Source organism: Anabas testudineus, chromosome 1, assembly GCF_900324465.2.
Source record: "Anabas testudineus chromosome 1, fAnaTes1.2, whole genome shotgun sequence".
In the NCBI taxonomy this organism is placed as follows: Eukaryota; Metazoa; Chordata; class Actinopteri; order Anabantiformes; family Anabantidae; genus Anabas; species Anabas testudineus.
This window is the reverse complement of record NC_046610.1, coordinates 11254152-11271631: the sequence shown is the minus strand read 5'-3', so window position 1 is coordinate 11271631 and position 17480 is coordinate 11254152. Positions and strand designations below refer to the sequence as shown.

The following is a 17480-nucleotide window of genomic DNA, read 5'->3' as shown; positions in this document are numbered from 1 at the left end:
GGAGATCGTCAACAACTACCAACACAAAACAACATGTGCTTGCATTATTGTCATCATCTGGGGGTTTTGGTTTGTATGCGACAGTACCGCTTGCCAGAAGGCAGGAGGGCCTGTGGTTGTGGTGGTGGGTGGAATCTGACATCCCTGGTGAAGCGTTTTTATGAAATATGTCCTGAATAGTTGATAAAAAAAAAAGTCCTGATGGTATTTTATGAAATAACTTTTGTAAAGAATCTGTACAACAGTTAATTTTACACCAGGATATTACATTTTAGAAAATCATGATACTATTGTTACACTCTGAATGTGTTGTCTTATAAATTATAAAAACTAAACTCTAAATTAATTGTTGATGAATCAACATTTTTAAATTCAGTTTTAGCAGAGATACCATGGTCTGGTATCCACCTTCATTTACATTTGGAAATAGTTTTTTTCTTTTTATTAGCTTTTCCCGATTTTAAAATATTAGAGCATTCATTTACAATGTATGGTCTAGTTTGTTTTGACATTGATTTCAGATTTTACTAAATCGGACTGTGTTGAATTATGAAAACTATGATAAATATCTTTTTTACATTTTATTGATCATCATTTTGACATGGCTGGCTGGCAGTGTTATATACAATATTAGTAATATACAAAAGAGATGCAAGGAGTAAAACAATGATGACAGCTGATGTAGTGACAAATACTGGCAGAGGCAGTAGATAGATTCATGTCCTAATGATGCACAGGAACAGCAATTACAGTCAACGCAACAAAATGACAGTAACATGACCATATAAATCGTATTTACTGAATACACACAGGTACAGAATGTGTCACTGAAGCTCCATTGTGGTTTATCATCAGTCATCATGCAAATTTGTGAAGTATTAAAATTATTGTTCAGTCACATTTAGACAGTGCAGCTGAGGTAGCATGCAGGGAGGACACAGAGAGAAGACAGAACAATTTATTACATCTGAATCTGAATCATTAAGTTAAAAAAGTATATATTTATAAACCAAAGCTGACAAATCATATACCTGATATTGTTTGTTTATGCCCAAACAAGAAGCATTTTGTTTTCTTTATTATAAATATGTTCACGACAGTTCACCATCATGCATTTTCATGTCTAATAAAGACAGAAGAGATGAAAATGGGGATTCAAACTGCACAGGTGAAGTAGTATCCACGAGGAAGAGTGTGTACAGTACGGAGGACCTAGACAGTGCCATAAAAGTCTTTAGATATAAATGAATCAATAAATAAAACAAATCACATCCACGTACAGATTAGAGTTTGTGCAGTTGTCAGTTTGTTGTTAAAATTGACAAAATAAATTTCTAAAGTGCTCAAAAAATGGTGAATTTTACCATCTAAGGTTCCACGAAAACTAGAGAAATCCATCTGCTCAAGAAGATCGGGTTCCTGGTGGTTAGATTGTTTTCTCAATATGCATTTGTAAAGTGTTTTATTAGTTGATTTTTATTGTGCAATTAAGCAGAAATAAACAAACTGCTTCAAAACCTTATGCATGACTCTCTAGGTCCTCCATATCATGATGGAGGCGACGACTTAAGGTTTCCATAGCCTCAGGAGGCCGTCCTCGCTGAATGTGGCGATCAGATTCTCGTGTGGGTGGTGAGTGATGCCAATTACATCTTTCTCGTGAACCTGTGGGCGCAGACAAACACAGATCACCACACATTCTCTGTTTCCCATCAGCCTGCCTGCTGTGGCGTTACACAGCAGCAGTGCCAGTCAAAGTGCCAATTCACACAAGATGGAAAAACGCTGGCAGCACAGTTTCCTAATAAATCAAACTGGATGTGAGTGTAGATGAACTGCGCCCCCCTCTCACAGATAATGAGTAAATATTAGCAGCAGAGCTTACGGTCAGAGTTTTTTCCAGTTTTCCCGTCGTATAGTTGAAGCAATACAGCACCATGTCCTCTCCCACACAGTAGATCCACTCCCCGCGCGGTGACAGTGTGCAACACACAAAGTCTGCTGCTTCCTTTCTTTCTGAGCTCAGAGTCTTCACCGTCTAATAATACAGACAAACACTGAGCTTCAAGAAGACTTTCAGACACCGTGTGGGCGTTAGAATACCTACAATATTCAATCACACTCTCACATGCAAGAAAAAAAACAGAGATAAATAATGCACGCTGTATAACTTAAGAGTAGTTGAACATTTTTACATATTCACTTTCTTTTCCAAAGTTTTAGAAGAAGAGACTTCTTATATAACCTTTTTTGGTCTTGTGCCTCTTGTGCATTAGATTCGATTATTCATTATGGAGACATTATAGAGAGCTCTCACCTGGCCGTGCATGTTCATGATGACCACTGTGTTGGAGTGGTTACAAACCACAAAGTGCTCTGGGTTTTGGGGTAGAGGGATCACATTATTGACGGGGACCTCCGATGTCCGGGACAGAGATTTTAAAGTGTGGATGCATTCGCACGTCTTCATGCTCCAAATCTATAACAACACAAAAGGGAACGATCTCACTGACAGATAGAGTTCATATTCCTTCCCAACTACATCACTTTCCCAGCCGTATGGTAAAATCAATGAAGACAGAAGTATTACAGTGATTTAATTTGGGTCTATACTGTACCTTAACAGTGCCATCAGATGAGGCACTGATGATGTGAAGTCCATCATGGGTGAAAGATGCATCATTTACAAAAGACGAGTGGCCGTTTAACTCCTTTAGTGTCTTGCCTGACCTCAGTTCATGGATTCTGAAAATGATATTGTTGGATAATTGCAGACACAAAAGCTGTTAGAATAATAAATGTTGATGGATTAAGAAAATCTACGTTAATTCAGCTCAACAGGGCATGTTTTTTAGGGGCAGACAGCACGTGTTGCTGAGCTGCCGTTGTTATTTTTAGCTCCTGTGGAGCGACTGGGCGCAGATTAGCTAAACCATGACAAAAGGCCTAATGCTCTCCGATTCACGTCTCTGAGAGAATGACATAGCATATGCAAACAATTCAGACTCCCGTCTTGTGGGACTGTAAGCGCAGAAACACGTTGCCTGAGCACATGGTATCTCTACTGCTACACCCACACTGCACATGTGCTTCCATCAGAACCGAGAGGCTCAGCCCACACCCCCCAGTCAGAAATAGATATTCAGCTCCTCAAAAGGGGATTCAGTGTGCGTTTGAGTCTAAAAGACAAACATCCTTGCCATAAGTAAGTACTGGGCATTTACATTCAGGTGCACTATGCATTAAAGCAACATGTGTGATATGTCAATGGAAAACAATTTACAAATGTTTTATAGTGAATTAATTCCACTTCACTTTTTGGACAACAAAGCAGTAAATAGAAAAAAATATTAAGTCTAACTCTTAATCAATAGTGTTTGAAATCAGTTTCATAATACAGCCAATAAAGTTTTTAGGCTTTATTAAACAAATGATTCAGCACAGCGAACTACTGTAGTTTGCATTACATTTGTTTGTTTTTTTTGAAAGTGTAGCCATTAACAGGCTACATGCCAAGATCTCTATTTTTTTGACGGCAAACTGTTTGAAAAATGGGGATTTTGGAGTCTTAATTACTGATTAAGAGTTAAAGATAAATAGTTGGGTCGACTGAAGTACATTTTCAGACAGGATATGACATTTCAAAATGTGCTCTGCCAGACATTTAGAGCCATTTAAAGGGTTATGGAGCAGTGATAAGCTGCCAACGTTGCAAATATAACAATGAAGCTTTTGAACTTTAAGGAAATTAAAAGATAATTACTTTTAAATATCAGTTTTCTTATCATTTCTTTATCCTTGGTCTGGCAACATTTTGCTAATCTACTGTGGGATGGAAAAAAGATCTCACTGGCTTCCAGCTGAACTGTGGCAGCCTGTGAAACTTTTGTGAATCATGTCTGAGGTCAGTGAGAGTGTTTGCTTCCTCCCACAGTAAAAAAACAAAGCTCTGCCACAACAAGGCGGCAGAAATTGAGAAAGACACCCACCATGAGTTCTTCTGTTTGTTTATTCTTTTAAAGTGATAGCTACTTAATTAAACACTTTCTAAATAGATCTTTTTAATGGGAAACAATTAACTGTATATTGAGTTATTCTTTCTTATGGCTCAATCATCTGCCACTATACTGTCCAACTAAATATGTGTGTGATTTAATGTAAGATCAGCAATTATGGCTCTCTTACACTGACATACAGCATATAAAGCTATCGTTTGTACTTTAGTTAGTCTAAAGGTCAAATGTAGCTTACACAAGTTATGTTACTACATTATTTACCAATCAGCCATGCAAATTTCTTTTTCTTCAAGAAAAATTCTAAATATTTTTAATAAAATTACAGCGTTGCACTCCTATTAACTGAAAACAAAGATAAACCTGTGTAACACCAGCTTTCTGTTCACAAAAGACATAATGTTAAATCTCACCTGATGATCTGGTCAAAAGGAGGCACTCAGGATCTGGTTGCTGTCCTTGGAGAAACTGAGACAAGTCACGCCTTTGTTGTGAGCATGCTCAAACCTGCGCAGGCACAGGCCACTCTGGATCTTCCACACCTTGCACACATTTTTCAGAGAGAAGCTATAATCACACTTCCACTTAATAACATTATCTCAGCTCATAGTAGTATATAATGTTTAAATATTTTGATATTGTGTTAGCATCTTTTTCCATTTCCATACAGTTATAACAAGACTTAGCTTTAAACAACGAAACACTAATTGGTTTCTCATGTTAAGAAATATACAAACTAACATAATGATAACACAATACAGTATGTTCCAACCTTTATTTTGCCATTCTGAGCTCCAGTTGCCAGCAGATCAGTATCCTTACTGAAGCACATACATAGCACAGCATCATCCATCATCATGTAGCTGTCCTGGGCCTGGTATTTCAAATCCTATTTAATTTGTGCAAACACATACATAGACATGCACACACAGAACAGAAAAACAAAGTAAGAAATCAGAGAAATCAGATTATTATTTTTTTTTTTTTAAAAACCTTGCAAACTGTAGACTTTTTTCAGGTATAAGTCTTGTTAGGATTAAAGTCTCTTTGTGAAGACAGAATTAAACATTATGAAAAAATATAATAATATTGAAAAGGAAGTACAGAGTATTACTGCATAAACAGGTATGAGTTTCCAAACCCGTCTAAAATACAGTAACTACAAAACTTGTCATCCTATGAACCACACTTACCTTACTAATTTTTCCAGTGATGAAGTTCCAGACCTCGATGAACCCGTCCACCGAGCCAGTGATTAAATACTTTCCATCCGGAGAGAAACGGGCACATTCTACATGCGACCGTCGTCCAAACTGAAGATTAAAATCAAATCCAGAAAGAAATGATTAATGCTCATCTACCGCGCAGAAAACATGCTTTTCTGTTTGGTTTGAAATTAGGAAAGTGTGTAATTATAATCAGCTAGAAAGTTTCTTCAACACTTTGCTGTTGTGTGGGATGACCACACTTTTAACCTTGGGCAGAGAGAAAGCAAGGACAAGAAGCTCATGCAGCTCCATGTGTATGCAAGTGATGAAAACACAGCCAGAGCCCAAGACAAGTGCCCTCAGGTGAGTATAAAGCAATTATTTGTGTGTGTGTATGTGAATATACAGCATGTGTGTTTGCCCTAGTATATTTTAGGAAACAAGGACATAAAAACCTACAGATAACTTGTTTATTGAAAATACTATATGGTAATACAATGTTTTTATAGCTTCAGCTCTCACAGCTGCAGCAAAACCAAATTTAAAATGTAGAAAGACAATGCTTAACATTGTTGTATTGAAGTTTGGTAGCATACAGAATAAAACTCATTGTTAATCAGAACCTTGATGTGGCGATACAGCTGTGTTGGAAAGTTGTCTTTCTCCACATGTTTTTCCTTGTTGCCAGATGTTTCGATGGCCATGTCAGGTGAGAGCTGACCGGGACAGTGCTGTAGCCTCATAGTCTGTGGACACAGGTGAGGAAGAACAGTTAAAAGATAACAGTGAGTAGCTGTAGCTATTTTACTGTATCAATGTCCGTAACTCAATAAAATCCAGATTACTACAAATATACCAATTTATTATGAGCATATTTAAATTAATCCTATATACTGATTATAGTATTATCACAGACCAGCATACTCACACTGACTTGTTCCAGGAGACCCATGAGGCGAGAGGGAGGCACCACACTCACTTCCCTCGCCAGCGCCTCCGCTATTGCTCTGCGTCGCTTCTCCTTGCTGCTGCCTTTTGGGTACGCCTGCAGTGGGATGATAATTGTGTTGCTGTATAAAGCACTTGTCAGTTCAGTTGTTTAACAGGCTAAACAAACTGAGCAGGAGGGCTGGCTCTGTTCTGGGGGGGAAGCTGCACCCACATGTTGCTACATGTTGTAGCTAAGAGGAGGATGCTGTCCAATCTCCTCCAATCCACCCACTGCACAGTGTGCTGGCTGGAGATCCTTTCTTCCTGTGGCCATCAAACTGTGCAACCCCCCACCCCCCACCCACGTAAGGAGATGGGGAACTGGCAATCTTCAGTATCATTATTTGTCATATATTTGGTGTCATTCCACCCTGGACTATTATTATTGACCTATTTTCATCCATCTTACATATTCTGTATATACACTGAGTTCTCTGTATTGATGTTATTCTGCTGCATTTGTTTTGGTGTGGATCCTTCCTGGTTATGGTTCCTTTTCTTTCTGTCTGAGTTGAGAGCAACATGGCAAAAGAGTTTCCCTCTGGGATTAATAAAGTTTTTGGAATCTTTAATCTTAAATGAAAAACCATTATTGTCTCACCTCACGAGGGTCAAAGTAGGAGCTTGCAATCAGGTTCTCCAAGTGGTTGTACCTCTCTGGCTGAGTCTGCTTCAGCATGATCATTGGGTCAGTTTGTCTGAGGAGTGAGCGAGCTGCACCCAGCTCCCTCATTTCAATGAGCTCCATCACAACCTGTTGGAGTAATGAGCGCACATCAAACGCTGCTAATTTTAAAATCAAGCCAAGAAAAGCATTAACAGATCAATGTGAGTCTCACCTGCTCATAAAGGTCAATGAGTGTGTTGTCGGGCAACTTAAGGGACTCGATAGCCATCAGGACGGAGTCCCAGTGGCCACAGTTGATGTCTGCAATGAAGCTGTCAATACTTTCCACTGTGTTGAGTGAAACAGTGGTTTCCTCCTGTAAGGTGGTCAGTGTTCGATAGAGGTTGTTCTCCTTGAGATACTGCATGATCAGGCGGATCACACTGTAATGACAAGAAGAAATCACAAATTGAGCTATAAGACTGTGCTGTGTTATGAGTGGGATGGATCTGTTTAAACACTGGTTTTATACACTTGAGCAGAGGTTAATTATCAGAGCTTATTCTAGAAGAATTAATTATGTTAATACATAATATCCAGTTCAAAACAAGACGACTATAGAGATCCTGCTTCCCGTGGACTTCTGTCCCACTTCAGAGCCATCTGCTGGGCATTTTCACAACTCTCTGTTGTCTCTTTATGTGAATGTCACCGTCACTCTGCAGGACTAAGAGTTGTGGTCTTTCCTGCTCAGTTTTCTGTACAGACTTGGATTATTGGCATTGACTGGTTTCCACATTCACACAAGCCACATATGCCAAAACAGTTATGTCCCATCATAAGAAACCACATGATCCGTTTCAGTTTAACAAAAATACTGCATCTCCACGTTTCCTCAAAGAAAGAAAAAAAAAAAAACTAACCAATAAAAAAGACCCAACCCACTCCCTGACCACGGGTGGAGGGCCTATTAGTTCAACAGGCACATGTGGGCGAAGCAGATGTATAGTGACTGCAGACCAGCCTGGGTCCGCCTCTCTCTCTCTCTCTCTCTCTCTTTCAGCACAACCAACAAGGAGATCAGGGTACATGGCTCAAAACTGCTGTAACATAACATCACCTGGAAAACTAACTAAGCTGCATAGTACAATAACCACAATAAACTGCATGTTCATAATGCAAGCGTGTCTGTGATTGGATGGGATGTTCCACAACCAATCACACACACACACACACCACACACACACACACACCACATGGTGTGTAAACAAATTGGGCGCAGACAATAAATAACAGCGTCATGACAGACAGCTTCTCAACACTAAAGAGATGATCACTCATCATCTCCACATAATAAGAATAAACTTTTTAGAGATTATAACCCCCAGAAAAAAATGTCAACAACAGCACAGACACAGGTTGTCTTCCAACTTAATGCGCACACCTGATTATTAATAAAGCTTCTAATATGTAAAAAAAAAAATGGATGCACACAGGTGGTATTATTATCTCCCTAATCATCACCAAACCATCACTGCAATCCTGTTATTCAATATGAATACCCCCCAGCACGAAAGCACACTTACTCCGAGGGCTCCAGCTCCGTAGCCATGCTGATGTTGTCTCCTGCTGTTGCAGCGGCGGACTGACGGTGCGGCGGCTCGTCTCGGGCTCGTCGCTCGCTAGAGCCACGTGAAATCCGTATGCTGAGGACCACCCACTACACGTGCTTCTCCTGTGCCTCTCTCGTTTTGTTTTTTTTTTTTTTGCGGCGGGAAGCCGTCCCAAACCCTGTGACTGCCGCTGCCACACAAGTCTTAGAGGTACACCTCCTCCCTGACGCATGCCGATATATAAAAAAGACATTTTGTGGGCACGTTGTGCGCAGGAGACGCGGTGTGCGCTCCGAGATGCTGCAGCCGCAGTTAGACACGACAACAACGGCAGCATCAGCACCACGGACAGAACCTCGTGGCTCAGAGCGTGCTCGCCTTTAGGAGCAGGAGCCAAAACGAAACGCTCCAAACGTCCTCTAATGGAAAATCACCTCGGTCCTGCTCATCAATATGCAGATACAGAGCTGGGTGCGTCCGTGCCTTTGAACAGCTTTGCTTTAAGTAGCCTATTGTTTCCCAAACTTAACCTTCTTCAACATGTATTTCCCTATAATTAGATGGAAATTGCTGGAAACAGTGCTGTAACTACGATGTCTGCCGTTTTTTATACCACATCCTCAGATAAACCTGTTGGTAAACCGGTGCACAAGGTTTCATTAATATTCTGTGGCTTTGGGCCTGCAACCTCAGAAGAAAATAACTGCAGCACAGCATTGTAGCAGCCAAACAGGGTGCAAACACACACACACACACACACACACACACACTACACAAGGATGCAATTAGCAAAGAGTTTTAATAAATAACCCTGACAGTATGATTCAACAAGTCAGGTGATGACAGACTGGAAGAAAACCATGACCTGAGCTTCGGATGGTCAGATTGTGTGTGTTTATTTAATACAATGGGGGCAGAAAAGATTGTTCATGACAATAATTAAACATTTTAAAACTTCCACTGTCGAAACTAATAAGAAACTACTTCTAAACACGCATAGATTTGTGTCTGCTGAGGGCCAGTAGATCAGCAATGGACCTTGTCCATTGTGCACACAGAGTGCACCAGCGTCTCAGAATAATTTGATGACATCAAAGAGACTCCTTTATTCCTACAAAGATGCACGGGTGGGGCCACTTGTTCTTCGGATGCACTAAAGAACAGCATTAAAGGAGCTGTGATGGCCGAGTGGTTAAGGCGTTGGACTCGAAATCCAATGGGGTTTCCCCGCGCAGGTTCAAATCCTGCTCACAGCGGTTTCCTGCTTTGATCACCTGGATCAGTCAGTCCAGTCACCTGAAGAGGTACCTGGGTCACACCTGGTGTGAGAAAGTAGCCTATTTAACAACATAATAGGCAGAACTGATGCGTTATTTAAGAATAATTCTGGCTTTTTCTGACAAATGGCTATTGAACCTGGTACCAATTCATTATGTAGAGGAGCATTCATTAATTGTAATTAATTTCGAGCGTGTTAATCACTGTTTCAGACAGTGTAGTAGATCAATTAAACCAGAACTGGTGTCACCGTCACTCACAGATTGATTGATTGATTGATTGATTGATTGATTGATTGATTGATTGATTGATTGATGGGTCATCAGCTGATCAGCTCCGTGCGACATCTCGCGAGAACACGCGGGGACCCGCTCGGCAGCATTTAGACGCGCAGGTGAGCGCTAATTGACGTGTGCGTCACGCAATGTGAGCAAAACTTTCCCCATGAACCAGCGTTTTGCAGGGTGAGTGCTGAGTTTTAAGCCGACAAAAACATACAGGTGATTTCAAGTTTTGAATTGTTGACTCTGTTAAGACGTTTTCCTCTTCTATTGAAGTGTCCGAAACATGCCGACGAACAACAACCAGGTGAGTAGTACAATCCAGGGGAAGTGAGTCTTTACCTGTATCCAAACGAAATCCTGCCTGAACTCATTAAAACTCGCCAAGTAGTTTGTTAAATTATCCCAGAGGATTTGATAAACGTTCAACTTTTGACACTTTTATTTATGTGTGCGCATTAGTATGGGTGGAGGAACTTTAAATCATGAATTGTGGGTCCAAGCGTCAGAGAACTCAACCACGTGTTTCAGCACTTCAGCTTTATTTTTTTGTCCTTCGGTCTTTTTTCCTCACAGAAGGGACCGAGTGCAGTTGCCAGACTGGCCCAGCTGCCCGTGGTTCACTCGGCTTGTAGCAAGCTTTTAGTCCTGTACGCCGACACTAAATGCAATCACCCCAGCCTGAAGTCTGTGTGCGAGGTGCTGGAGAACAAAGTGACAGCTTTGGGCTCAGCTGCCTGCCACAGAGTTTCACCTGTGATGGTCAAGCTGGAGCCTCAGAGTGAGTACTGACTGTACTGTACTGCAAACTGCTCTGCTGCCTTCAAAGATGAGATGAACTCTATTAATCCCTGAAGGATGGAGAAAGTCAGGATGGCAGTGGGCAATGAATAAATGCAGTTTTTGTACCAGCTCATTTTTAGCATGTATTCCTAAAGAATGAGTTACTGGCTGACTAATTATGCTAAATGACAACAGGCTTGTTATAGTAGTGCTGAGATCTTTTTAGTAATTACTCCTCTGTCTTTACTCTCCTAGTTTCCATTGCGAATGATGTCGCATGTAGGAGTCTGGACTGGCTTGAGACTACATTTCCTGTGCTTCATGCGCCCCCAGAGCAGGTGAACCTTTCATTCCCTCTTCAATCCTAAAAATCCCCCCCCCCCCCAACATTTCACGGCTCACCTTAAATCTATTTGTACCCAGGTTGTTGTTACTGCCAAGAACAAGATGCACGAGCTCCAGGATGCTGTCGGCATTGCAGCCAATGGAACCGTGGGCTGTGTACAGCACTCGGTCGCATGGGTGATGGAGAGGGTGCAGCAGGTCGATGATGGGACTGAGCGGTCGCTTGTGAAGAGAGCCATCAGTGTGGCCAGTGTGGGACTGGACTCTGCACTGAACATGTCTGAGGCCTTGGTGGACCAGGTTCTTCCTCCCACTGAAGAAGATAAAGGTATTTACTGTATATATTGGTGTGAAACACCATTTCTGAGCCAGTGTACTTTAAAGCCTTTAAAATATCCTCTCCTGACTTTGCAGAAGCAGCAGCCCACGTGGTTGGCTTTGAGGTTGCTACGGTCAGAAGTTGCCCCGTGCGACTCGTTTCACTCGCCGCCAAACTGTGTCGAAGAAGTTACCACATGGTTTGGGCCAAGATGCAGTCTGTTCAGGTGTGCTGTGAGTACAGTTTATGGGAGTTGTTTGACACTGTCAGGAATAAGCTTGATCACTTACTTGCTAAGAGCTGCATGAAAAGAGTGAAAACACTCTGTTAGCTGTAGATTAAAGCCATTTAGCTTAGTGCAGCATGAAGAGTGAAAATGGGGGGAAAAAACTCTCACAGGTAACACTTTACCTCTAAATATCATTAATTAACATTCCTTAGTTTGAATAATCTGAACAAAATGGAAACTCTACATTTTAGTGTGGGTCTGTTTCTTGGCTGACAGCAGTAGCATACAGCATTATCGGGACCCTGAAATTGGAACAGTTAAAATATATAATTTAATTAAATTTATTTCCTTTGACACTTAATTTCCTCAGTTCGTTCTTTAATATATCCAGCTTTGGTCAAACTACATTTTGCCCTTTGATCAACAGGTTTTGGCGATTTTGTCCCGGTCATCATCTCTGGTTCCAGACCTGCAGACTACCTGTTTGACCTTGGTCTGGAGCATCCAGGGTTTGCCTCAGTATCTGCAACATCGGGTTGTGTCTGCGTTTTTCTTTATCTCCCAGATGTACACCTTGAGCTGCCCACCGTCTAATCAAAACCACTCAGGCCAAGTCAGAAGTCAACTGAGTACAGCTGATTCTTCATCATACAAGGATGTGGTTGAGGTCCACCCACAGGGGTTTCCTACCTGCCGACTGAGGCCTACAAAGATGGCAGCGTTTGAGAATGGGTGTACAGTTAGAGGATATGTGCGCCGTTGATGCAGACTGCTGTAACTATTTGCTAAATGTTTGTGCTCAATTTGGATTCCAGTCTGCACAGATGTCTGATAATTGGTGTTCTGTTAAGGGATATGACTTGAGATAGTAACTATTTGATATACTTGTTTGTGTACTTTAATTTGTGATACAGATTTCAGCAAGTGGTGAATATTCAGAGTATTGGTGTAAAATAAAAGTTGAACATTCATGAACTTAATCTCCTTGTTCTGATTCTGGCAGTTGGTGATGATTTGGTACAAACAGCATTTACACACTAAAGCATCACAGTAATTTTGGACTATTGTAAGAGTCAAAGCTGGGGAAACGGCTTGTAGCAGTGGCACACATTATTCATAAAGCACCTCCCAGTTAACTTTCATGCAGTATGAGTTCAGATGTTCACCAGATTCCATATTTGGACACAACCCTAAGTTTTTTTTAGTTTCTCTGCAGCTTTAAACTATATAAGATTGAGTTTTTCAACTGACAGGTTAATATACTTGATCCCTTGGGGAAATTGGACAGCTGCAGTAGATGGTGCTACTGGGGGGTTTGTTTCTTTTCCAAAGACAGACATAGCCGGTAGGGGCCAGGAATCAAATCAGAAATTCTGGGGTTTATAGACTGAGCTGACACCCTGAGTGCCATTTTAAATAGAGTATAGCAAATTTCACTATTTTAAGTGCATCCATACAAAATTATTTTAGCCTACAACACTTTCTCCAGTTACTACTACACATTTCTGCATTTAGATAACTCACTACCACATTTGCTTGTAATAATTCCATTTTTGACAACCGCCTAAGAAGTCATCTCTAAAACCTGCAACCCTACATTACATATTCAGTCTATGCTCTGGTTTCCAGCTACTGAAGAGTGAGAATAAATTACATTACACAGACGTTTCAGCAAAACATTACTTTATTTGATTTTGATTTCACTTTTGGCTGGACTCTGACTTGGATGTGGACGCCCTCAGAGAAGAAAGGCGACGCCTCTTGGCGATCTGTTCCTGCCGCTTCTCCTTGGCCTCCTGTTTGCACAAACAAATGTTTTATTAAAATGTGCAACACATGAAGCAGCACACATTTGCACCTAATATGCTCCTTGCATTCAACATCACACTCATGCAATCTGATGACAGAGCTGAGGTTAAAACAAATCCATACATCCTCTACAAAATGACTTAGCACTACATTCAAGATTTTAATGTGACTAAACCTTAGTGTAACTGAAATGCAAATTTTTTTTGAGAAAAATTATAACTATGTACTATCGTATATATGCAAACACCTTAAGATGTATCAGTAGTTTATTCAATTTAGTCCAGTAATCAAGCAAACATCTGACGTTTCTCAGTTTCTGCTTTTTAGAGAAAGTCACATTCTGAAATCTTGCAGACATGAATCCCCAAGATATTACTATTAACAGGGAACAAAATCCAGAGCAATCAAGAAATGCTACCAACAGAGCTGCTGGATAACAGAAAAACAAAAAATAAGACATACCTTCATTCTCTTGGCCAGCAGCTTGGCGTACTCAGAGGCCTCCTCCTTGTTCTTCTGGGTGCGCTGTCTCTTCAGGGCAATGCGGCGACGCTTGTGCTGCAGCACACGAGGGGTCACCAGTCTCTGGATCCTGGGAGCCTTAGTTCTGGGCTTCTTGCCTAACAAGGACAGAGAAGATACAGCAGTTTGTTTAGAACAAATATGTGCAACATGTGGTGAAAGGACTTGTCACTTTGTTTACATTAATTATAACATATGCTGATGAGGAAGATATATACTACAACATTTTTCCTTTCAGGATTTTAACTGGTGTTACTATTTAGCAACATTAGTTCTTTTATTTATCTTCCCATACTGTCCAATGTTTTTGTGGATATGCAAGTAGCATTTTTATTAAGGACCACAAAGACACCTAATGAAATTAGCATCAAGTAGTCATTATGTTCTTTGATTCCAAGGTTTTATCTGGAAAAGACATCTGGTCACAAGGCCAGAAACCACTCTGCTGCTCTTTGGACTAATTCCATCAACATTTGCAGGATTGCAATATAGAGAAATACTGACAACTAATCATGGCATCTAAATATTAGCTATATAATAAAACATTAACACTTAGCCATGTTACCATCGGCTCTTACCAAAATTACTCTTGCAGTATACATTTGAAATATAATAATATGAAACAATAAACCTAATATTTCCTTCAATTTTGTACTAAAGAAAACAAATCAACTTCACATTTCTAGTGATTAACCTGAGGAAAGATGCTTCTTCCATGCAATGTGACTCAAAGTTACAATCAAACACTTGATTGCCAGAATGGTTTCAAAATTAAAATCTGAGATACACCTTTAGATAAATGAATCCACTTTTAATCCTATTTAGCATATAAATACATCTCTTACCTTCTTTAGTCAGGGGTCTCCTCACAACATACTGCCTAACATCATCCTCTTTAGCCAGGTTGAAGAGCTTGCGGATCTTGCTGGCCCTCTTGGGACCAAGACGGCGAGGGACAGTGCTGTCGGTCAGTCCAGGGATGTCCTTCTCACCTAAGAATAACCAGGATAGGAGATTAGATGATGACTGCTGAGTCAAATAACTGACTTGTTTAACACCAAGTTCGCTTTTATTGCACAACTACTGTTTTCATAGCTGTATGATTTACAACAAAATAAAAGTTGATACAGAATACAGATACAGCGTTTACTTCCCCAGATAACTGGGGTAGCTGCTTGAAGCCTGAAGGAGCAAAATGAATATAACACTATGTGGAAATGTGACTACATCTAAAAAGACATTTAAGGAAATGCTTACTACCTTTCATCAATGGAATAAGAAACAAAGGCTGCCCAAAGATGTTTTCCCCTTAATTACATTGATTGCATGTTTAAAGGACCAGCAAAAGTAACACATACACCCAACACAACACAACAAGGTACAGCGCCATTCTGCGACTAGTGTACACAATGACAGAGCAATGCAGTTCAACCATCCACGGATCCTGGACCTGGTCGCATCTGGTAAGCAGCTCCACAGTTACTCTGGCAACACACTGTCCCCCCTTAATGACTACTGACCAATCAAAAAGGGTCTACTGGTGTGCCTTAAACATTATTTACTAATTATATAAAGAAAACTGAGTAAATCATCACTTATAAACTTGAAACACAAAATCTTCAAGAATTAAGTGGCAATTTGACTCAATTGTTTTCTTCGGTGTTTGAAACTTTTTTTTTTTAAGTTAAACTGTTGCAGTATGCATGTTTGCCGACTAATTGAACATTTTTCTAAGTCTGATTCGAGCCACAAGAAACAGTACCTTTCTTGACAATGACCAAGTTAAGAACGCTGAGGTTGGCGTCAACGATGCAACCACGCACAGACTTGCGTTTACGCTCTCCAGTCCTACGAGGACGGTAGCAAGAGTGGCCCTTGCTGAGCAGCAGGCGCACACGACCATGGGTCAGCACACCCTGCTTCATGGGGAAGCCCTGCTTGTCGTTGCCTCCGCTGATGCGCACCACATAACCCTGCAAAAGTTGAGAAAATGAGTCGACTGTATACTGTTGACTAGCTGAAATCTTTAACCATTAAAAACCCAACTTTTAACATGTTCACATAGTTCAGCATTAGCCTCTCTTTCCCATTTAGATTTAAATTAAGTCAACAAGTTATTTATTTAGGCACAAGTGGTAAGTGTGAGAGCAGTACTGTTTCTATCAGCCAGTTATGTGGTCTGATCGAATCTGGTAAGCAGCTCTGCAGTTTCTTTGGCATCACACTGTCCCCCCTTAATGACTACTGATCAGTCAGAAAGGGTCTACTGGTGTGCAACATTTAGTTTTCTACCAGTGTTACACATTTTTACCAAACCAATACAAATCTTGTCTAACAGTTGGGAAACTAACAAGGGTGATGTGAGGAGTTAACATCAGAGCTCACCTTCCACTCGTCTCCCAGAGGGTCAGCAGGCACTTCAGTGGCCATACGCTTCTCATAGAATATACGAAGCTTACGCTCATCATCAACTTCAATAAGCTTCTGGCAGCCAGTAGCGGGGAATGAGATGTTCAGCTGCAATAAAGTTGCAATAGAGTTGTTAGTAGATGTACAGGTATCATGTCTGACTCCATACAGATTGACAGGTAGATAACCACTACCTACAAGCAGGTATGGTAAACTTTTTAAGACGTGTAATAAATAAACATACTGGACCCTGCCACAAGTAAAAGAACTCAGCTACACTTAATGGTGTGCGTATGTATATTAAAGTTTGAATCAGAAATGATGGTGGTTAGGAGGCCTCTTAGCTTCACAGCCCGCTAACGTTAGCATTAGCCATTTGGACGTGGCTAATAATAAAACGGTTTAACGGAAAACTTAATTTACGAACAAAGCGAATAAGGCCGTAAGTTCAGATTACGTTGGCGAAAGAGTCTAAAAACTATTTATTGCGTTAAACCGACACGTGAACTCTGTGCACATTTCTCTGAGTGTGCGGCCATGTTTCCAGAGCCCAGTTGCCGACAGGCTCATTCAGCGCTAGCTATCATAATCAAAGCTCATCCTACGAATCTGAGCCATTAATGGTAAAACAAACCATTCTTACTTAAAGTGCAGAATCGTGGCTTTAATCATACAAGAATATTTGAAAGAAAATGGCTACACATATTAAAAATACAGTTAAGGAAACATTGTACCTTCATTTTGCCAAACCGACCCTGTGACGGTCCGCCACGGAAAAGAGAGCGGATATCCGCTTCGTGGTCTCACATAGACCCGACAAGTTCTCGCGATAACTGCCTCTCTGCACTTTTCTCATCAAATAGCGGTGTGTTATTAAGCAAATTAGTAGTAAAGTGGTGAAATTATCCTATTTTACTGAAATATAAGAATTACTGTGTGTTTCAAAACTATTTTATTTTCCATTAACCATCTCTCGGCCCCTCAGATTTATCTTGTGACCTCTGTGGGAAAGTTACACATGTGTACACGTGTGCTTGCAGTATTAAAAATCCAATATTGTACTATACAAATATA

The 17480-nt window shown here is 40.6% G+C and overlaps 2 protein-coding genes, 1 non-coding gene and 1 pseudogene across 4 annotated transcripts; 2 read left to right on the top strand and 2 right to left on the bottom strand.

The window, feature by feature from the left end:
• Positions 1 to 623: 623 nt before the first annotated feature.
• LOC113162218 lies at positions 624 to 8524 on the bottom strand (annotated as a pseudogene).
• A 1081-nt stretch (positions 8525 to 9605) lies between these two features.
• trnas-cga lies at positions 9606 to 9687 on the top strand. The gene has a single exon. It is a non-coding gene; the product is annotated as a tRNA-Ser (tRNA).
• Positions 9688 to 10070: 383 nt separating this feature from the next.
• LOC113161791 (perilipin-2-like) lies at positions 10071 to 12818 on the top strand. Of its 2 annotated transcripts, none has more exons than XM_026359592.1 (7): positions 10071 to 10173; positions 10267 to 10297; positions 10567 to 10771; positions 11029 to 11111; positions 11197 to 11446; positions 11533 to 11663; positions 12094 to 12818. In XM_026359592.1, the coding sequence occupies exons 1-7, from the start codon at positions 10154 to 10156 to the stop codon at positions 12427 to 12429; spliced, it is 1056 nt and encodes a 351-aa protein (XP_026215377.1). In that variant the 5' UTR covers positions 10071 to 10153; the 3' UTR covers positions 12430 to 12818. The 2 variants fall into 2 exon arrangements, with proteins under 2 accessions (XP_026215377.1, XP_026215378.1); XM_026359593.1 differs by having other exon boundaries at positions 11533 to 11670; positions 12094 to 12411.
• Positions 12819 to 13332: 514 nt separating this feature from the next.
• rps6 (ribosomal protein S6) lies at positions 13333 to 17202 on the bottom strand. Its single transcript, XM_026359591.1, has 6 exons — positions 17141 to 17202; positions 16383 to 16514; positions 15760 to 15970; positions 14843 to 14989; positions 13938 to 14095; positions 13333 to 13462 (listed from the first exon to the last, which is right to left on the bottom strand). Exons 1-6 carry the CDS (start codon positions 17144 to 17146, stop codon positions 13367 to 13369), a joined length of 750 nt encoding a protein of 249 aa, XP_026215376.1. The 5' UTR covers positions 17147 to 17202; the 3' UTR covers positions 13333 to 13366.
• Between the last annotated feature and the right edge of the window lie 278 nt (positions 17203 to 17480).

Bases quoted from the DNA above. Each gene is read 5' to 3' on its own strand.
- LOC113161791 (XM_026359592.1), top strand. From the start codon at position 10,154: ATGAACCAGCGTTTTGCAGG. The intron at 11,112-11,196 runs GTGAACCTTTCA...ATTTGTACCCAG, and splicing joins TTCATGCGCCCCCAGAGCAG to GTTGTTGTTACTGCCAAGAA. The intron at 11,447-11,532 runs GTATTTACTGTA...CTGACTTTGCAG, and splicing joins TCCCACTGAAGAAGATAAAG to AAGCAGCAGCCCACGTGGTT.
- rps6 (XM_026359591.1), bottom strand. The intron at 15,971-16,382 runs GTGAGCTCTGAT...CAACTTTTGCAG, and splicing joins CTCTGGGAGACGAGTGGAAG to GGTTATGTGGTGCGCATCAG. The intron at 14,096-14,842 runs GTAAGAGATGTA...TGTCCTTGTTAG, and splicing joins GAGACCCCTGACTAAAGAAG to GCAAGAAGCCCAGAACTAAG.